This window comes from Acanthopagrus latus, chromosome 9 (genome assembly GCF_904848185.1).
Source record: "Acanthopagrus latus isolate v.2019 chromosome 9, fAcaLat1.1, whole genome shotgun sequence".
Lineage (NCBI taxonomy): Eukaryota > Metazoa > Chordata > Actinopteri > Spariformes > Sparidae > Acanthopagrus > Acanthopagrus latus.
Genome location: NC_051047.1, coordinates 2,672,851 through 2,694,329, shown reverse-complemented (window position 1 = coordinate 2,694,329; position 21,479 = coordinate 2,672,851). Strand labels below are relative to the sequence as shown.

The following is a 21,479-nucleotide window of genomic DNA, read 5'->3' as shown; positions in this document are numbered from 1 at the left end:
TGTCAGTTAATAAATTAGGACCCAAATGTAAAACACTAAGGCAGGCAGGTGGAAAACCACCATAAGCTTTACTAATCTGAAGTCCAAAAAATAAACAAAAAAGCCAACAAAACTGCATAGAGAAATAAAAAAAGAAATAGGGTACAAACCAAAGAAGCACTGGGAACACCAGCAGGAACACCGGGAACACAGGTGAGAAGGAAGTACTACATAACAACAAGAGACAAGACACACACACACACACACACACACACACACACACACACACAGACACACAGTGTAACTAGAAAGTGGAAAAAAAGGAAATCAACAAACCAAAAAACCCAAGCCATGACAGTTTACCTGAAGGGGCACAAAAAGAGCAAATAATGATGAAGTCATGCATAATAAATCAGTGGCTGAAAGTTTGTGACGCTTGTGGCCGATTCTATGTTAATCTGGAACAACATGAAGAAAGCAGTTGTTATTTTGATTCACAGATAGATGATGATAAGCTAGCAGATGGTGAGTTAGTAGAGCACAGACTGGGAGATACTATATAACTGAATCATCAGGTTAGGGTTAGGGTGTTAAAATAGGCCTGCCTGAGAATCAACAGATCAGCCACATTTGTTTGAGTTGTTCCTGATTTACAGCAAATCGGCCACTGAGAAACACAAACTTTAAAGAGACAATTCACTCCAAAATCAAAAACATATAATTTTTTCACTTATCACTTATCAAACCACCATTGCCATACAGTCATTGATATGTTGAAAGTTTATATTTCCTTAAGTTGCTACTTAAGTTCTTTAGGCTTGATGTTCAGTGTTATGTTGTGGACACAATGTTCTTAAGATCTGGTTAGGTTTAGGCACAAAACCACCTGGTTAGGGTTAGGAGAAGATCATTTTTTGGTTCAAAATACCTGAAATGGCTGGAGATGTCCCGACTTCTCATCTGAAAATGACAAATTGATGTCACCAGAAACCAGTGCAATCACATTTATACACTTACCCTTCAAACAGGCCTCAAGCTTCAGGTTACAAACATGTAATGTAAATATGGAAAGACATGTATTGTGGAAATGTCAATATGGTCTGATAACACATAGAAATGTGAATGTCAGTAGTTTGCAGAAATGCTATTGTAGGAACGGGGGCTTTACCTGCAGTGCTGTTCAGTCATCTAGTTTGTTTAGGTGTGAGTTGCTGAGTTTTGGAGCTATCCACTGTGGAGATGACTGCCCTCTCTCCAATGTAATGGAACGACATGGCTCTCTGCATGTGGGGCCAAAGAAATGCATTTGAAAAACTCAACAGCAACGTCCCCTTACAGAATTCATGACCTGGGTAAATTATCCACAGACTTTGTTGAGTTCATAGTTAACCCGTTTAAGTACCACACGTCAGCTTCCATTACGTTTTAAGAAGACGGACACTGTTACTTTGTATTCTAAACCTAAAAACAAACATCATATCACATTAAATGTCCCCTCTATTGAGTGTTTTTGCATATTTTACCTAATTGTTTTAAATGCCCCACAAGTTTGCAGGTTAGGTTCACTCTCTTTGCTGTCTTTAACCTCAATTTCACTCAAATAGCAGGAAAAAATAGCAAAAAAGCTCAGATGAACTCATGTCATGGCAAATGCCCAGCAACAAACAGCAGACTGGACCAGCTAGTTAGTTACCACTACTTAGTGGATCAGACAGACATTCCCTGGAGAAGCTGATGGAGACTTTGAGAGTGAAAATCTGACTTATATTCATCAAGTACCCAGAGACGGAGCCCCAAATGAATGATCATGTTGCCCAATGTCTGCTCTAGGTGTATACAGCCATTTAGCGTGGGCCCTTTGAGGTGACAATTTCCATCCAAAGTGGCTAAAATTATAGAAAAAGATATTGCACTTATGGTAACCTGCACATTTAATTGACATCCCACACCAAATGTGTTAGTTGCTGTATGCTACAAAAGAAAAAAATATTAACAGGGATAAGTTCAGGAGTCTTACAGCTGAAGAGAGGAGCTGCTCTGGAGTCTGGTGGCAGTGGATACTTCTGTTTCTTTTACCAGATGCAAGCAGGGTCATCAGGCTGTGGCTGGGTGGGAGTTGTCTACTGTCTTTGACAGACATCTCACTTCACTAATACCACCGATGCTCTGTAGGTGATACCAGCGATGTTCTGGGCGTATTCAGTCACCAAAGCCGTTTCACCAACATACATACAGGTTTTCAACTCCAAACAATAATCTTATCCAATTATGTCCCTGATCTACTCACCACGACCATGGAGCGTTTGTACTGCTCATTTGTGTTTCACTGGCTTAGCACTGTCCATACAATATATTCATATACTATTACAAATAGATTTAATCCAATTCAAGAAATTCACTGATCATTCTAATAATTGCCCAAAGAGAAATCTTTTTAAGCAACTATAATGTAAGAAAATAGAGGCTTAGGTTATATAGCCTAATGTTATAATTATAAAAAAAAAACTGCCAATGACATTTACTGTCATTTTAGAAAAGAAAGTTTAAAGCTAAACTGTAAAGTATCTCACAACTGTTTATTAAACAACATTTAGTTCAACATCTCAGGGAGTGCTCTCTGCATTTCTACATGCTAATCTAGATGCCAGCTGGATACATGGTGAGTGTAACCTGACAAGTGAAATTGTTCCTGTCATCTCTCCCGACACTCACTCCCTTCCAACAGCCACACCACTCCCTGGACATCAGCATTACTTAACGCATGGCCATTAACTAGACTTTGATGTCATCTGCTGGTGAAATCCAGTATGACAGCTCATCAGAATTTGTAGAAATCTTTATTTATAGTCAGTCAAAAGTACATTATCCCCTTGGACACTCATTAAAAATGGCCAAATAATTCACATTTAAGGCCATGAAACTTTCATAAAATTTGGAGGCAGCGTTCCAGTCGACAGTAAAAACAGAGAGAAGGGAAATCCTAAAAACACATTATAAACCGAACCAGCGTCAGTACTTCCTAACTAAATGGTGGCCGGTCAGGAAGAGCAATAGCCAACAGGGAAGCTGACACTTCACGGTCTGAAGTCCCTTTGAGTTGAAGTGCCCAGATAGGGAGAGCGTCAGAGGTGTGTGAAACAAGACTTTTCTACAGTGGTGCTGGAGGATGTGCAACCTGCCCATATTCCTCCAAAACAATAAAACGGCACTGTTTAAGAGGTCAACTCTTGCCACAGTGAACACTGGGGCTGTGCAACGCAGACATTTCTCCTGTCTCAATGCCTCAAATGCAAACAGAAAAATAAGAACCAACATAAATTAGGAAAACTAAAACACAACAAACAGATAAGCTTTGTTCCTCCCTATTTACGAAGCATTACTGAACAGGGGTCTGACCAGAGAAAGAAAAGTTTATGAGTCAACATGTGGAGCTGGTACATTCAGAAAACAAACAAACAGCAGAACATCTTCTGGTCTTGCACAGGTTGAAAGTTGTTCAAAAATTGGCAGGGAATTTTCTTCTTTATCTGTCCAGTTTTCTTAGCAGCTCAGTAATTGCCAGATGGTCTTCTCCAGAAAGGTACAGTTGTCTAAAACTAGCAGATAGTGTTCGGTTGTGAATTTGATTTTAAAAATCAACAAAAGGGCCATATTACAATATAGGGATGGGACAACATTGCAGTCTTTCCATTTATACACTTCAAATAAAACATCTGCGACTGTGACTGCATTAAAAAGTAATTGGATTCAAGCCATCCTGAGAACAATCTGAAAATAATAAATACATCCTGGCCAAAAATTACAGAGCATCCTCTTGATGACTGAAGATGTATGTGTGTGTTTGTGTGGCAAAAAAGTCAGTCCAGGCTGTGTCTATTAGTATTAGTATCCTTGTAGTCCATTGTAAACCTTCTGTACAGAGCCCTGCTTCAGAAGACCCCGAATACCTGCAGAGACAAAACGACAGCTGTTAACAAAAGCAACATAGAAAATTATAGCATACTCATATTTATCCTGCTGTACCAGTAACAAGCTCGCATCTCTAACCTTCACATTTTCAGTAATTCAGTATATACACACCAAAATTAAGGCTGCAACTAATTTTGAACATGTTCAATGACTCAATTATTCTTTCTAATTTATGAATTAATTTACTTTTTTTTTTTAACCTGACAACTGCTCATCAGAGGTGGGTTTTGTTTTACCCATGGGCCTCAACATTTCAAAACTCCCAAAAGGTTAATTAATTATTTAAATCAGAGTCAATCGCAAAGGCTCACATTTGAGAAGCCAGAACCTTCATCTTTACGGGTGGCTTTTCTCTAGAGAATAACTTAAAGCTGCTGTAAGTGATTTTTCAAAGGGTTGGCATTTCACTTAAACACAAGTCTTGAAGTGCTTCTCCCAACAATGACCCTGTCAGGACCGATGTCCCACACTTCCTTCATCCTCACCATCTTTCTGCTGTTCATCGAGCTGTGTCTGCGGAAACTCTACATCAAAGGTGATGATGAGGGAACCTCGGATGTTGATGTTGTCAAAGTTTGGCAGGCCCTCTCCTTTCTTCCACATTCGAGCACCAGGCTTAGTGATCTTATCTCTCACTATGTGGACCTGTCAGGCAAAGACAGAGGCAACCATTCAATTTAATTGGCCCAGTCACTCAAATACATCTCTTTTGGTGTTAGTTTAATAATATGAAACTTTAAATAATCCTGTATGGACTTCTAATAGTCTGAAGTCTGAAAAAGTCACAGTAGATAACAAACGCCCCACACGCCCCACAGCTCTGTAACAATATCAGTATCTACAGAACCTTGTGTCCGTCCAAATGTACAATGTCCATCTCAAAGCCGACCAGTGCCTCCACCAGGGAGATGGTAACGTTTGTGTACAGATCATCTCCTCTGCGCTCAAACACAGGATGTCTAAAGACAAAAAAAAAAAAAAAAACACCATTTCACATTAATATGTCTTCAAGCTCATATCCGTCAGGTATATTGTTGCACACCACCGAAGAAGTTTCACAGTGAATAACGCTTATTCATACTTTAACACTTTGATGCGGAAGCGCAGATCTCCAGGTTCGCCATCGATGTGAGGTTCCCCTGTGGTCACACATAGGATGTTAACACAACAGACAATATTAGGAAAACAAAAGTACTTGATATTAAGCTTAGGGGTAGATTTACCTTCTCCAATGAAAGGGTACTCCATTTCATCCCTCACTCCCTGTTCAATTTCTACCTCCAAGGTCCTTTCTTCATTTACCAGCCTGTGGTTCAGATAGATAACAGGTGTTGTGATGTTGAGTTTGCGCAAATTCCTTACAAAATGTTATTACACTTCTAATATTAATTACCTAGAGAGCCTAGCCATAACACCTAGCAAAACTAATTCTTTCTGGTTCTATAGTAATTCACTTTAATGAGGGTTATAACGTTCAGTTTTTAATAATTCAACTGTAGGGTCATTCTGAAGGCTACAACTGTGGTGCTGTTCAGCTGTATTGTATTACAATGTTAGGTGCTAATACTCTTTATATTTTTTCCCCATTCTACTTATATCAATGAGGTTAGGCTAAAAAAACTGAAACATACATCCCTCCAACACTGCAAATTTGAAGCATTACCCTTTTCATGTTTTATAACTAAAGAGACCTGAGGACAGGCATTCCCTAAAGTTAACCCAAAGCTATGGTCAAACCATAGAAACTAAACAAAGACAGCTGATTACTATTTGACATTTGATTTGTATTTTAATCAAATATGTATTGCAAGAAAGTTACATTAATGTTATGCTAGATGTATGGCGGACTGGAACTCTGATGCATGCCTTATTGAGGTTAGTAACAGAATAACATAAGTTAGCTAAACTGTGCCAATACCCAAACTAAATTAAGTCGGAGCCTGTTAACTGATGAAGGCATTTGACAGACAACCGCAGCAGGGGACCGACCTTATGGGATTACAGTCCAGATCTCTGTTGTTGTTAAATCAAGGCAGGCATTGCTTCAGTGTTAAAAGTACTTCTATATGATATTGATGAAATGATCTTCTGTAATTCTATCGCCAGCGAGAGGTTTCTGACTTCTCATTTGAAAATGTGATATTCCTAGCCATTATCCATGTTAAGCAGCCTCTAAATAACAAAAAAAAGAGAGAAGCAATAAAGAACACAGGTTTCATTCACACCATCTATTAACCCAAACACTCTATATTTTCAATTTTCATTTTAATTAGTTTGCCTATAGTCACGTTTGAAGATCAACAGCAAATAAATGATTATGCAAGTTTGGAAAAATCAGACAGTAGCTGTTCTCTGAAGTGTGTTTTTTCATTTGGTAGAGGAATTTCTTCATCAAATGTCATACAGTGTATTTATGTTGGGTATAAGTGTGCTTCTCCATCCATCTCCCAGTGGCTTCAATAGAACCGGGATCAACTAGAGCATCATGTGAGTACCATAATCAAATAACACTTTTATCTTTTTCCAGTGGTGAAGCTGAACAGACCCATATACAAACAGAGCACCCCCCCCCCCCCCAAAAAAAAAACCAAAAAAAAAACTACACAAAACAATGCACATACATAACTCTGACATGCACAAAGTTAAAGAAATAGAAGGAAGACTATCGGCCCAATTGGAATGAATATAATTTGGACCAAGCTTGCTTCGAATCCTGGATCAGGTCTCTCGACACTGAGAGGACCCCTTGGAATCAAGCATCTTTATATTAGCCTCAAGCAACAGACAGCTAACAGGAAGCATGTCGAATTTGTCTTCAAAATAAGAGCTTTACGTTACACCCCATTGGAGTTTAGAACAGGGTTCCTATTGGGGGGGCTTTTAACTTGAAAGTAGCGAGCATTAGCAGCTAACAAGCAGACAGCTACAGAGACCGAGGACAGCGAGCACCTCCCAGATCTCAGCAGCTTTTCAGTTGCTTATCTTGACGTCTGCGGATGAAATGATGGACTGTAATGTCTATCCTATCAATCTTCACCGTAACATAACACCAGAGCACTACCGTTTACCCCCACTATGCCTGGCCGTCGCATCATGCCTGTTTAGAAGCGCAACATTGAAAAGGGTCCGGTCTGCAACAGTGTCCCACGGCGCAGCGTTCTGAACGTTGTGTAATCAAATACAGCGGTATGGCGGTATGAACAGGTATACCGCCCAGCAGTAGTGGAAATCAAATGTTCTATTGCGCTACATGTTCCCCATGTTCCCAGCATTACTGAGGATGCCAATGACAGTCATAGTTTGACTACAAGCAGTGACTTACTTTACATTGGGACATTCATCGCAGACCATTTCCTGAGTCATCTGGAAGCGACCAGGTCCAAGCTGCGTCGTTCTCATTTCCTGTCTGCAGTTACACTTCCTCTTGCCAGGGGCCTCTTTAGCTACAGGCTTGTTACGTACAACCTTTACAAGAAAATGGTTTTAGAAAAAATTATTAAATCAAAAGTACATAACTAAAGCAGTAGACAGTAATGTGGATGTTAGTTAAAGGGTTAGTTCAGGTTTTTTGAAGTGGGGTGCAAAGCTTAGTTTGACATCTTCATTGGAGTTGAAAGCAATTTCACTTTGTGTTACACATTTCAAATATGGATAATGAGTGCAGGGTTTTTATTGGCTGCATCCAAATGTCCGTATTTCACCGTTCTTACAGACTCGTGGCACGTTTGCTTTCAACAAGTTCACAAAGACCCTCATGTGGACTTTCTGCAGACTTCCAGTGAGTCCGCTTCACTGATTTAATTACCCAAATTTCACTGTGATATGGAGATCACGTTGTAAAACTTTTATTTACATTTTTTAATTACTCTATCAAAATGATACTTGAATTATCTAAACTAGAAATAATATCACCCACATCAGGATACAGAAATCACATGCATTTTATCAGTGTAGTCTAGGGTTGTCTATCAGTGGCTCATATTAGCCTTGTGGTCGCATGTCCTCGCGGACCTGACTTATTGACACTGAACATATCACATTACATACAACTGAAGTCCACAAGGGTCAGTCATCATGTCCAGGGCCTAGAGATTTAGATGCAGCCACTGAGAGAGTTTTCTCTTCACCTCTACAAAGTTCCCAGAGTACACTTCTTCAAGAGTGACCTCCAGGTCTAGTATGATGTCATTTCCTCTGGGGATGTTCCTGTCCTGCTGCTGTCGGTTGCCTCCAAACATGAAGCCAAAGTCACCAAAGAAGCTTCAGAAGGAGGAAAGAGTAAGACGATTATTATGAGTACACTTTTCGTTTTAACTACAGACATATACAAACATGTGATTTCATCTCTGATATTATTCAGCATCATTCTATTTCTAAAAACAAACACTTACAACTGATTGCCAGTACATTTCTATAGTCATTATTTTGGTGCAAATATTCCAAAACAATATAAATGTTTTAGACCCATTGCCTTGGCAGTATAACTTAGATTAAAAAAAATAAATTACAAAACATAAAACAACCACATTTGTTTTCAGACTCAGTCTCATATTGATGCAAGGATATCATGAAGGTATACAATTGATGTTATCATATCATGTTAGAGATGTGACAATATGAAATTGTATCACAGGTTGTGATAAAAACCAAGGAAACGTTAAATAGTTGAAAATCAGGATACATGTAAATATCCTTACACAATCAAGCTAGACAGGTTTTTCTAGTCAATTAAATATAATCTAATATTGATTTTATGAATATTTTAGAATTGCCACTTCTTTGCAGTGATCCCAAAATACTAAGCTGAGGCAGCCTTGCTTTGTTTAAATTTCATACTGATGAAAGCCTGACCCACACAGAGTCAGCATGACCTAATACTCAGTTCCAAAGGACACAATGACAGCAGGTACATATGAACTATGTCTTTGGTTAGAGAAGTAACTCCTGTGGAAACTGATTACAGTGGTTGCGGTTTCCATTAATACATGCTAACACAATCTATCAACGCTGTGATTACCACAAACAAAATTATATTTACCTCAATGTTATAGAAGTGGAAATCGCAAATATGACCAAATGATCTGAATGGTTGGATAGTACTAGGATTGTAGAGCCCACGGATTTTAAATTTGCCTTCTAAAACAGAGGCCATTATTTTTTTTGAATAATCCACCTGTGAATATGAAACCAACCTGGAGAAGATATCATTGTGTGAGCCATGGTGACCCTCTTTGAGTCCATCTTCTCCATAAGCGTCATACTGTTTCCTTTTCTCCTCATCTGAGAGCACCTACGAATAAACAAGCTGTCAGTCAAAGGACAACTCATTTCTACATTGTTTTAGTCACATTTCACACAGGTGTGCAAACCAATTATACAAACACCTTATCAATACAATGTAAACAAATACAACTACATTACAAGAAAAAAAAAAAAAACATACACACAGCGTTTTGCATAGTGTGAACAGAAATTGAAAATAAAAATATACCAAAAAACATGACTGTCATTTTTAAGGGCAATGTGAACATTTGATACGGAAACACCTGCAGCCCTTATCTGAGGTCCACTCCCACATCTCAGTGCCTGGTTTTCCTGAATGCCAGCTGTGCTGCGTAACAGCCAATCACATGCAGCCACACGGTATAGTCAACCAATCACGATGAGCGTAGCGTTTCCAACAACAACCAAATAGCCAGCGTACAAAGACTTTTGTATCGGTGCCTCTGGCGCTTCCGCAGATAATTGCACACATATTTTCTACAATAGGTTTTCCCAACAGTTATGTAAATACAGCTATACTTCGACTCTCCTCAGTCATCACTGACATCAGGCATACAATAATAGCAATAACGTTACACCCACCTCATAAGCTGCCCCCAAGTCTGCAAATTTGTCTTGAGCTTTTGGATCATCTTGGTTTCTGTCGGGGTGTAACTGGAGAGCCAGCTTTCTGTAGGCTTTCTTGATGTCCCTGATTGATGCACTCTTGCTCACCCCCAAGATCTTATAGAAATCTCGCCTACAAGAGTGGGGGAGGTAACAGAGGTTATAGACGATACAGAGGCAGACAGCAAAGCAAAATGTACAAGATAAGAAAAGCTGTACCCGAATAACACGGCTGGTACTTAGACAGAGTGAAAAACGCGATTAAAACAGCCGGCTAGCTAATCTAGCTTCAGTCCCCAGGAAGACAGCCGGTTCAGTTTCCCTGATATGAAAGCTAGCTCCTAGCTAGCTAAGCTATTATACTAATCACCCAGAAATTGAAGTTACAGCAATGAGAGGTGGTCGCTGAATGTAAACGTTTAGTTAGACAACAGCGAAACACAACAAATACTTACTAGCAAGTTAGCTCAGTGTGACAGCCTACTTCAGTACACTCAACACATGTAGAAGAGGTCTAGACCAATCACAGTGAAACATGTGTACCACCTGGCGATGCTGTTTCACCGCTGTGCGAGTAATGTACTCTCCCAGAACAGGCGACTTACCCCGCAAGCACCGCCGTGGTAATGTAAAGAAGCAGGCAGCATACATTGCACAGATTCATCCCTTTGGCAGCCATATATCCCCGTATTTCTGAAGGAGGTAGCTAAAGACAAGCCGGCTTTTGAAGGTTGGATCCCGCTGCCAGTCACAAGCCTCCTTCCTCCTTTCAGCGAAAACCCGCCCACTGGATGTCGGGATATCGTCCTCTCACTAAAAGCCCCGCCTATCATTAAAGAAACAGTTCTTATTCTTGTTTTTACTACAGCATCTGTTATCACAAAAAATAAGGGACAGTGGTTTTGTTTGAAGTTTTTAAAATGTACGTATGGATTCAATTATGGCAAAACTGTTTTTTCTTACAGTATAGAAACCAAAAACCACCATGTTCTCATCGTGCAAGTAAAAGCGCGCTCCCGCGAGCTGCGCGCAACAGATGTCAGTTCAGGTCTGTTCGACAGAGAGGAGGGCGCCAAATAGGAAGGACGGCAGATGTGTGTCTGATTCCAGGGTCTGCCTCTAATCACAACAAACCGCATCAACGGGGAGAGTCGTTGTTATCCGTACTTTAACGTATGAGTAACTGGACCCATCGACACGGAGTATTGCTTTTGTCTGGACGAAGACGAGGGCTGAAAGTAAGGGCAAAGACACAGTTGTCTCCCATCCTTCTGTGTCTTGCTAGCCTTGCTAGCTAACTGTAGCTAGCTGGCGAGCTTGGTGAAGTTAACTTTAACTTATTAACAGTTGAGCCATTCCTACAGCTATGAAACTGCCTTACGCGTTCCGTAATAACAGTGACTGTGTAATGTGCATAATTATGTACTGTCTTGCTGGGTTCATTTCAGCTAAGAATCGGCGTGGTTGGCGTGCCAAAGTTATTATGAGAAGTCAGGTGTTGATGACATGAGCAGCCTGGCTGCCTGTTATCATAGGGGCGCTGCAGGAGGTATCTACCACCATGTTAAATGAACGACACACAAATGGCTATTTACAAAAGTCCCCTTACTATCACGGTGGTGCACTTGTATGGTCAGTCAGCTGTACATAAGGATACATATGAATAATCCTCACTTCAGCTGGTTATTATGATGTCATTTGATTCAAAAGTTTAAATTACAAAAGGTATGTATACTATACTCACATACACTGCTGTCTTATAGTGTGAAATCCAAACATATCAGTGTATCATGTGTCTGACGTGTCCTGTTTCCTTTCCCTTTAAGGATGGAGGCAGACAGGGTGAGCATATGGCCACGCATGGAACCCTTCTTACTGGGTGCCCTGCAGGTGAATATACACTCCCCTTCAATTAAGTACACTGACATCATCCACCAGATGCAAATGTTGTTAAATAACTGGAGTTAATGCCATTTTAGGTGGCTCCACCCTCCAAACTCAGCCTGCACTACCTTCGCAAGATGGCGAGCTACGTGCGAACACGGGACGGCTGCTTCCCTATTTTGGGCTGGCCCATGTGGAGGCACATTGCTTGTGGAAAGCTCCAGCTTCCAGAAGACCTCGCATGGCTCTACTTTGAGACTTTTGACCTACTTATTGGCCATACTCCAGAGGAGAGGCTGGAGTGGGCAGAGTGTCTTTCCCAGTGCTCCTCCAAAACTGAGCTTGAACAACAAAGGAACAAGGTAAAAAAAAAAAAGAGAGAGAGACCAGGGTGGAGTATATCTAGTTAAAGATTACGTACAAAGGCCTTGATCTACTTCACAATGTAATACTATCTTGGGGTGCCATTTAGCTCAGTGGGTAGAGTAGGCGTCCCATGTACAGAGGCTTTGTTCTCGCTGCAGCGGCCCCGGGTTTGAGTCCTGCCTGGGGCCCTTTGCCGCGTGTCACTCCCCCTCTCTCAACCTGTTTGCTGTCATGTCTTCAGCTGTTCTATCAGTAAGGCCAAAAAAAAAAAAGTAATAGTATCTCGTCGACTAGCTGTTTTGTATTATGTCTGACTCTTTCTCAGAGGTGTGTTGCTCATTGTATTGTTGCATTTTGCTTCAGGCAGAGGTGTTTGTTGTTGTACCACTGCTTTTAAATATGAGGAGGAGCTACACATTGATTGTTTCTTTTTCTCCTGTTCATTTCAGTTGTCTGTGGACACACTGCAGTTCCTCCTCTTCCTTTATGTCCAGCAGCTAAACCGCGTGTCTCTGCGTACCTCTCTGATTGGTGAAGAGTGGCCCAGTCATCGTACTCGTTCCCCCTCTCCATCAGACCGAGAGGCCAAGACAAGCTCTCAGAATAAGGTCACTGTAACTGAACAACAAAAGACAGACTGATAACATCATTATCGTCTTTCAGTAGTTTGTCATCCTAATAGCTACATATTGGCCAGTCCAATGCATTGTCGTTATGTTGTTTAAATTGCTAAAGTTATTGTTATCTCAGTTCTTCAAGATGAGCCACTCACAGTTCTTTTGTTGTTTCTGTTTGGATCAGCAGAACTGGGATGACCAGGCCCACCTTTCATTTGTACAAAGTCACCTAGCTGAGATTCTGGAGCTGCTGGTGGAACCAGGTCAGCTGTCACAGTCTGGTCAGGCCCTTAGAGATTGCCAGGTATGTGGACAATCACCACACGTCCTGCAGCAACAGACATCATAATAGAAATGTATCAAATGACAGTGTGAAGGGTGTCGCTCATAGAGATGAACTTGCAGAGAATTATCAGTTGAATCTGCAGCTCCCCTCGGCTTTACAGAGCTTTACAAAGAGTTTCAGCTCATTGTTCAGCTGTCTGGCTCAATGTAACTGTTGTCGTTCACCCTTATTTCTCATAGTGTTGTTTTTGGCTGTAGCAGGCAAAAAAAAAACAACTTCAAAAACCCACTGTACGCTACCTTCTCAGGATGTAATAGAAGGCAAACACAAAGTATTTTAATGAGGATTGCAATAATAACACATAAGAAAAATTAAAAACATTAGTAGATCTTTGTGAATTTCTCTTACTGGGGTGATCATAAATTGGGATAATCATGAATATCGTTGATACCATTGACGAGATGGGGGGGGCGGGGGGTAGGGGGGTTGAAAGAGTATTTCGTGACCACTACTCAAGACAGGTGCAAGCAGGCTGTTTTAAAGGAAATGCAAATCCCCATTGCTCTGGGCTGATGTGCAGAGTCAAACGGAGTCAAGCCTGCATTTGTCTGTGGAAAATCCCTGAACTTGTTTCTGCCAGCCCCAAATGGCCAACAATTCCAGATATTGCCGGTGTAAGACTGAAGATGGTGGCATTTTTAATCACAATTAAGAACCATTTCCATTGCTGTAAAAGCAATGTATTTCTCATGAATCTTTGCATACAAGAAAAGTATGTTTTGCAGCCACACTCACCTGTGCTTTAAAGAAAAAGTATGCTAAAATAAATCTCTAAAACCAGTCTACCTCTATCATTCCCATCATTTGATTCACTGCAGCTGATTATTCAGTTGTGTTTTGCCAGATATCCCTGGAGGCTGTGCGCAGCTTGGGCCTGCTCCTAGAGGGCTCAGCTTGTCATGGCAGAGCTGTCCAACCCATCCACAGGCTGCTGACCAAAAGTCCACTGCAGACACAAGCTGGCTATTCCACACTCACTCACTCGTTTCTCCTGCACAAGCTACTGTCTTGCCTCCAGCAGAGCCTCACACTCAACCCCTTTGGGATAACTGCCTGCCTGCGCTCAGGCAAGAAGCTAGCCTGGGCTCAACAAGGTACATTTATATACATTTTAAATTCTTAAATCCGAAGTTAAATTGCAGTTTCTTTAGAACTTTGTCCCTGAGGAGAAATAATTAAAAGTCAGGAATACAGTGTTTTAAGGTGTGTGTGTGTTTTATGTACTCCTTTACAGTCATCAACATTTCATTGACTGTCAACTTGATTTCTCTGCATTACAGTAGAGGGGGCCATGAAGAGAGCCAAAATAGCCCGAAACACCCACATGGCTCCACCAGGCAGTAAGATGGTGCTGATGTCACAAGTGTTCAAACAGACCCTGGCTAAAACCTCAGACAAGCTGACTGGTGCCAACATCAAAATCCACAGATGCTCGGATGCCTTCATTTACCTTCTGTCACCTCTCAGGTAAAGTTAACTTATATCTGGGCTGCATGAGAAGGGAATAAAAATCATATTGTGTTTCATGATTAGTGGGAATGGTTATTTTTGAATCACAATTTTCATTTTTACAGAAAAGACTATTTAAATGACGATGATGTGACGTGTTGGGTGCTGTACCAAACAAGCATGTTCCCTTACATCTGGAGAACAAGAGTTGTAGGTTGTAGGTAGCTCGTGCGAACTGGATATTGCTGACTGGGCCTTATTGTGATTCTGTCAACATTTCTATTAATTGTGCCGCAATAGCTACCATTAAAATACGTTGACACTAGTGATTATTTGGGACACAGTTCATCAATCATGTTTTTTTTGTTGTGTCTGCTCCCTCAGATCAGTCAGTGTGGACAAATGCCGGGACAGCACTGTGGTTTTAGGTCCTGTTGAGACCAGCGTCCACATCCACAGCTGTCAGAATGTGCGGGTGGTGTGTGTGGCTGGCAGGATTGCTGTCGGAGCCTCCTCCTGCTGCACTATTCACGCCTTGACGCCCACCCGCCCCTTGCTCCTACCTGGAAACACAGACATTACATTGGGGCCTTTCCACACTTTTTATCCCTCCATGGAGGATCATATGGCCAGTGTTGGGCTGGCAGTAGTCCCCAGTGCCTGGGATCAACCCTTGCTTCTGGGGACCGAGGGCCTCACCAGCAGTTCTCCCCACACATCGTCGAACCCAGACTCTGTCTGCTACCGCCTGCTGTCCCCGGCTGAGTTTCACACACTGATTGTGCCTTTCCAGATGGAGGGTGACACATGTGAGGTGCCTGGGGGATTACCTCCTCCATATCAGGCAGCACTCGATGAAAAGCAGAGGAGGATACAAAAGTGGCAGAGGACTGTGATGGAGGCCCGGCTAAACAAGTGAGTGACAAGTCAGGTCTTCATCACTCTGTTATTAAAGGGTAACTCCACCAACTTTGAACATTAAAGTGTCTTAACAGGTCTGTGTACGTGAAAAAAGTTGCATAAAGCCTTGTGTGGCTTCACAGCATGTAATGTGTTTAATTACCTCCAGTGGTCTCATTTACAGTTGCATTATGGGTAATATAGGCACCAGGTCTTGAAATGCAGTCCACTGGTCTAGCATTGTACTACTCTGACTGTGTTGGACTCATTATGGATGGTTAAAAAACAAATTATCAAATGAATACAGCAGAACCAGGGATAACCCCCCTCACACATTCTTCCTTTCTTTTCCAAACCTGGTGTCTACATCACCTAAAATGCAGCGCAACCGCTAAGTGACATCACCAGCAGCAATTTTAGCAATAATAGCAATTTATTAAAAGCTGCTTCATTTGGAGCTACTACAGTGGCTACTTTTTTCACGTACACAGTCTTATTCCCCAAGGCTTGTAAACGCAGTGTAATTTGTAAAATTGTTGAAGTTACCCTTTAATACATAGTTATATCTGATAATACTAAAACAATCGGTCATATATGTATGTATGAAAATTAGTTTTATTATTCCAATGTCCAGTGTGCTATTTTAATTATTGGAAGGTGATAATGGAACAGCCATTCCAAAAATCAATAAGAATGTGAGTTAGCCACTCTGCTAGTGTGATATTATGGAGTTCACTGATGGCATTGGTTTCACAAAACTTGCTCGAGGGGCTCTGCACTTTATGTGACCCTGACAGTGCAGGGACAACAGGGAAATCATAGGGTGCCATTTCATGAGGAGAGATACTGACTGATTTCTATATGACAGTATGTTTACACTTTTTCTTCCTCTTTCTTTTTGTGTCCTTTTTCTGTTGTAACTGATTTTTCATTTATGTTCTCCAGGGAGCAAAAGCAGCAGTTTAAAGAGTTGGTGGAGGTCAAATTCCATGAGTGGCTTCTGGAAACAGGGCACAGGCAGGAACTTGACAGCCTTATTCCACCCACGATAGCCTCCTTAAAGGACTCCAATGGGCCTGAGATGGACACGACCCAAGTTACTGATGCCAAACATGTGAGGACTGGGCGGGCAGTTGGACAGTCACCTATGGCTTGTTGAATTCTTATGTTAGTCCTATTTTAGGTCACAGCCAGCAGGATAATTGTACCTGTAAATTAGGGTTGCAAACCAGAATTCATGTTCAGGCTCCATGTGGTCTTATATTTGGAGCTCCTGTAAGTTCATAACTATGTTAGCTGCCAGTATTATCGTGCAGTATGGTCGTGGGTATTTGCACCTTAATCGGTCAAGTCTGTTGATGCAGCTTTTACAGCAACTTATGTCCCTCCCATTCTTGAGTGGGTGGCTGGCATGGGCTGCATTTTAAGTCGCTCTTAACAAAAGGCAGCTACTTAAGGCAGCAAGTCCTTAACCTGTCTAAGACAAGTAGGGAGTGGATTGGCATGTTGTAAAACAACATACCAAGCAACACTGAGGGGAGCTGTAGCCTGAAATAAACATAGTATCTGTGAAGACACCAGAGGCGTTTAAAGGGCCATTGTGAGTAGAGAGTTTTTGGTTTACTGCTGAGCGTCATCTTTTGGAGACAGGCAATCTAAATTTGGTTAAAGGCAGTGAGTGCAGCTGAGGAGGAATAAAGACAAGGTACTGATGGAATGTGACAGGCTGACAGATCTGTCAGTCAGGCAGACATTACCTAAAATGTGTTCTCCTGAAGCATTAATAGGTCTTTATTAAATAATCATTCCCAAACACCTACATTAAGATAGAGTTTGAGAACTGAAATCTACCTACCACCCACTGTTCGTGATTAAAACAAGTAATTAACTTTGTGCATTTTGGAGTCAGCATGTAGCAACCATTAGAGGAACTTAAAGCACCTGCTGAACTTTGGTGGGTTCTGGAGAACCATGACTGCGGTGAGCACTTTGGATCTCTTCCATACTGTCCAGAGCAAATGTCAACATTTCATCTTAGTATGCTCACATATGCAACTACATGTTACTTTCTGTAGAAAAGTATATTTTATGTAAGGGGAGTTGACACATGTATTTAAATATGGAGAATATAGATGAATGATTTAGCACTTTGGGTATTAAAGACATATTAGTGCTCCTACAGTTACTCAGGTCATAGAACTTTTAGTGTTTATAGTAATCAAGTTTTTTTTCTAAAGAAAAGGGTAAAGAAAGAATATTAACATTTATTGTAGGTATGTTACCGCACCGTCCATCTGTCATATCCTATGTTCATTGGATAAGTCAACAATAAAACATTTGGTGAGTTTGCAGAATTGTGGACAGATGTCGTTTAATGTGAATATTTTGATGAATTCACCTGTGTGTGTGTGTGTGTGTGTGTTATAGTAGGATTATTTTTATTAAATCTGCCCTGCCTACAGTAACATTTATAGCATTCCATACCTCTAAGTGTACTTCAGGCTGTTGGCTCCCTGTTTGTACACTTTGGTCCATTACAATTTCCTCTCATTCATAGATTCATAGATTGGGAAACTCATTACAAACAACAGACCTGATAAAAAAAACTTGATAAAAAAAAGTACTTTTAAAATGTTACATATTAGGGAACAATGTAAATTTTTTCAAAATGCTGGGATGTGTTTTTTCATTTTCAAGATGGAAGTGATGACTCTGTAAATGTCTTACTGCTGCTGCCTACCTTGAACACCTACCCTGTGATTAGAACATGCACTCCTCTACACAGGTACTACATTGAAGAGCACAATAACATTTTAGATTGTTAAAAAAATAAAGATTTTGACTGAAATCGCATCCTGCATTTGTCTTGGATAATTTGACTCTGTCTCTTCAGTCCTTTGGAAACAGCATAATGTCAAGTTTTGGTATGATGGGTACCAGTTTATCTGAGTAATAAAGAAATACATTGAAATGCATCAATATTTACAAACTGTGCTATTTGCTGCATTTGTGGTTATGCAACACCGTCATTGGTGGAATGTGGTACATTCAGGTACCGTATGACCCAAAATTACAAATCACATTCAAAAATCTGTACAATGTACTACATCCTCTGTCCTTTGACCCTCGATTTGAGTGAAGAAAAATGTCCTAAACAAACTCTTGTAGCAAGGAGAAATGAATACGTGTACTGATTTGAATGACACAATTTGTGGGATACGTTTGAATCCAGAAGGATAAACAAGCAGGCAGTGGCTTTACCATGTGGTGCCTGAGCCACACAACCTCCTCTCCACACCATCCCTGAGGGGGTCCTACAGTAACAGGATGAGAGTTGACGGATCCAGCATTTCAAGGCAAGAGAGAGAGAGGTTCCTATGCAGCCTACAGTCCAGCCTGACCGAAAAAAGTAATAGTAACATTTGGAACGGCTGAGCTCCTTCAGTTACTTGTATTTTAATTGAGTATTTCCATTAAGAAGAAGTTTGGTCAAATTCATACTTAAAACAAATAGGGGACAGCATAACTAGTCACTGTTGCTAACTGTAGCTACTGTTAGCTACTTAGCTCTGTTAGCTGTGCGGCTAGCTGTCCAGCCTGTGACGCTGGAGCAAAGGGGGTTGTATCTGTGTTTACTGCTAGCATGGCACCTTACGACCAGAACAGGGCGGGGCTAGTGTGCTAATTTTAGTATTTCTGCAGCACAACACATAGAGGCCATTATGTCAAAACTGTTGTTTCTTGATATTATGTTGATAAATGTAGTTCATTTTGAATGTTTTCAACTAAAATTCTTACATATTGCACCTTTAATGTCACTGTATACTTCCAGTGCGTATTATTCTACTACAGTTGTTTGCCACTATAGTTATAGTTGAATTACCGGTATAAATACTTATCTCACCATAGAACACTGCTCTATCTGGATTCATCCATAAGGCGGAAATAAGTCATGAGTTGGCAGGTCCTCACCAGGTGGGGGCAAACTGGTGGAGCTGGCATGTGTAGCATGGTGCAAGAGCTGGAGCGGGGGGGTGGGCACTGGACCCAGCCAGTAGAGAAGTGGGGTCAATAGACGCTTATCATGCCCGGCCATTATGCCGTAATCCTTCCTCGCTTTTCTGGAAAAACTGAATAGCACTAGAATCACTGACTCAATTTTTGGATCTCATTTTCATGACAAAGCGATTGTTCCCCTATTGCCTCCACTGTTGCTGTTTATAAATGTGGGAAAGCGGGGATATAAAAGGGACTGGTGAGGGGCCAGTGCAACGTCGAGACCTCAGGGGAACCATCACTTAACATCACCAAGGCTATCCCACACCTTATATCCAAGATGGGCAGGGTGAGTTAAGACAAAGTTGGACTGGCATGGACATAGAGTCAGGTAACACTGTGACAACGTAGCTGAAGTGTGAATGTGTGGGTAAAGGTCTCTCCGTGGGGATCATTGGGATTTGAACCTATTTGAATTTGGTTTGCAGGTGAGGCAAGGTTCAAAGTGCTTTTTGCAGGACTAGGTGTTGATGGGTTTAGGCAGCTTGAACATAAAGCTGCACGTTGAGTGCATGAAAAAAAATTGTGTAAAAGTGGATCTTTGCTCAGGAAAATGTGACTTTTCTAAGGCTCACCCATGAGCTAATCTATTGCAGATGGCATGAGATGTGAATCGGAGCTAAGAACGTGTCGTCCCACAGATTGTCTTCTACGAGGACAAGAACTTCCAGGGCCGTCGCTATGAGTGCGACAGTGACTGCTCTGATTTCCACACCTACCTGAGCCGCTGCAACTCCATCCGGGTGGAGAGTGGAGCCTGGGTGGTGTACGAGAGGCCCAACTACATGGGCTACCAGTATGTCCTAACCAGGGGAGAGTACCCAGAGTACCAGCGCTGGATGGGCCTCAATGACCGCATCAGCTCCTGCAAGATGATCCACTTTGTAAGTCAGCCATCACCTGTGAGCTTGTCTGATGCTGATTCTGAGATCCAAGATTCTTTTCATGAATGTGCTGCAGATCTCTTGATTAACTTCGAACAATTTCAAATATGACTTCTAGTAGGATATTTACTCAGCTGAGAAGCAGAGAAGCCCAACTTGGTGGATTGTAAACTCGAGCGTCTTGAGTCAGCCAGAAGTTAGTTGAACTGAAAGCCGTAGTGAGTGCAGAGGAGAGCAGAACCAACTGATGGACATATCTCAGAGGCTATGTTATGGTGTTAATGTTAACACTGACTGCAGGGCTTTGTCAATGAAGACCAATACCTGGGTCAGTCCATTTGTATGAGTAGGCTTTGGTCGAACTGACCCACAGCCTGTGGGCAGATTCAGGGAAGCCACTCATACAAAAATCAATGTAGTTGGTACAAGCTGTGTGTACAGTTTTAAATGAGCAGAACAAAATGCAAACAGTAAGGGATGGTGTTTGATTTAAGTCAGTAATCTAATTGGTGAGGCAGAATTTAAAGGCTAGTGGTGCAGTATTTTTAACACGTTTTCATTTTTGTAAGATACAAATCTCATTTCCCTATATATCCCCCCTTCCCCTTTTCTTTGACCCCACATCCCCTCCTTACCGTTTTCCCACCCCCCTACACTAACTACCACCTCCATCCTTCACTCACCACTCTCCACCTGCTACCCCTTTATGCCCATCTTCCATTTTAACCCCCTGGTATCTACTTCCCTACCCCCACCTTCTCCCTCACTCCCCCCGTCACCCCCCCAGGCCAGTGGGACACTGTACAAGATGCAGCTGTATGAGAAGGCAGACTTCGGGGGTCAGGTCTTCGAGGCCACAGAGGACTGTCCCTCACTTCTGGAGAAGTTCCGCTGGAAAGAGGTCAACTCCTGCAAAGTGTTTGATGGCTGGTGGGTTTTCTACGAGCACCCCAACTACCGTGGGCGCCAGTACTTCCTGGAGAAGGGTGAATACCGCAAGCCTGGTGACTGGGGTGCCGTCAGTCCTACAGTCCAGTCCTTCAGGCGCTTCACTGAATGATTTAACCTCCATCCAGAATGTTAAACAAAAAGACCTGCCGAGTCGATTTGACTATTTAATGATTTTGAACTGAGGTCTCA

At 41.6% G+C, this 21,479-nt stretch overlaps 3 protein-coding genes across 3 annotated transcripts; 2 read left to right on the top strand and 1 right to left on the bottom strand.

Moving 5' to 3' along the window:
- Positions 1-2,797: 2,797 nt before the first annotated feature.
- Positions 2,798-10,623, bottom strand: dnajb11 (DnaJ heat shock protein family (Hsp40) member B11). The gene is made up of 10 exons (XM_037109486.1): positions 10,443-10,623; positions 9,814-9,970; positions 9,141-9,238; positions 8,076-8,208; positions 7,271-7,413; positions 5,172-5,254; positions 5,030-5,087; positions 4,796-4,907; positions 4,434-4,593; positions 2,798-3,926 (listed from the first exon to the last, which is right to left on the bottom strand). Exons 1-10 carry the CDS (start codon positions 10,514-10,516, stop codon positions 3,862-3,864), a joined length of 1,083 nt encoding a protein of 360 aa, XP_036965381.1. The 5' UTR covers positions 10,517-10,623; the 3' UTR covers positions 2,798-3,861.
- A 131-nt stretch (positions 10,624-10,754) lies between these two features.
- tbccd1 (TBCC domain containing 1) lies at positions 10,755-18,252 on the top strand. The gene is made up of 9 exons (XM_037109483.1): positions 10,755-11,075; positions 11,664-11,727; positions 11,817-12,083; positions 12,537-12,695; positions 12,892-13,008; positions 13,895-14,144; positions 14,331-14,517; positions 14,884-15,414; positions 16,345-18,252. Exons 2-9 carry the CDS (start codon positions 11,665-11,667, stop codon positions 16,556-16,558), a joined length of 1,788 nt encoding a protein of 595 aa, XP_036965378.1. The 5' UTR covers positions 10,755-11,075; position 11,664; the 3' UTR covers positions 16,559-18,252.
- A 69-nt stretch (positions 18,253-18,321) lies between these two features.
- Positions 18,322-21,423, top strand: crygs2 (crystallin, gamma S2). Its single transcript, XM_037109488.1, has 2 exons — positions 18,322-20,339; positions 21,127-21,423. Exons 1-2 carry the CDS (start codon positions 20,241-20,243, stop codon positions 21,397-21,399), a joined length of 372 nt encoding a protein of 123 aa, XP_036965383.1. The 5' UTR covers positions 18,322-20,240; the 3' UTR covers positions 21,400-21,423.
- The last annotated feature ends 56 nt before the right edge of the window (positions 21,424-21,479 follow it).

What these genes read in the sequence shown, in the direction of transcription:
- dnajb11 (XM_037109486.1), bottom strand. Translation starts at nt 10,516, where the DNA reads ATGGCTGCCAAAGGGATGAATCTGTGCAATGTATGCTGCCTGCTTCTT. An exon ending in ACTCTGGGAACTTTGTAGAG is followed by an intron (nt 7,414 to 8,075) that starts GTGAAGAGAAAA and finishes TTTCTTGTAAAG; the next exon opens with GTTGTACGTAACAAGCCTGT. An exon ending in CGATGAACAGCAGAAAGATG is followed by an intron (nt 3,927 to 4,433) that starts GTGAGGATGAAG and finishes TTGTCTCTGCAG; the next exon opens with GTATTCGGGGTCTTCTGAAG.
- tbccd1 (XM_037109483.1), top strand. Translation starts at nt 11,665, where the DNA reads ATGGAGGCAGACAGGGTGAGCATATGGCCACGCATGGAACCCTTCTTA. An exon ending in TCTTACTGGGTGCCCTGCAG is followed by an intron (nt 11,728 to 11,816) that starts GTGAATATACAC and finishes ATGCCATTTTAG; the next exon opens with GTGGCTCCACCCTCCAAACT. An exon ending in AGACAAGCTCTCAGAATAAG is followed by an intron (nt 12,696 to 12,891) that starts GTCACTGTAACT and finishes TTGGATCAGCAG; the next exon opens with AACTGGGATGACCAGGCCCA.
- crygs2 (XM_037109488.1), top strand. Translation starts at nt 20,241, where the DNA reads ATGGGCTACCAGTATGTCCTAACCAGGGGAGAGTACCCAGAGTACCAG. An exon ending in CCTGCAAGATGATCCACTTT is followed by an intron (nt 20,340 to 21,126) that starts GTAAGTCAGCCA and finishes TCACCCCCCCAG; the next exon opens with GCCAGTGGGACACTGTACAA.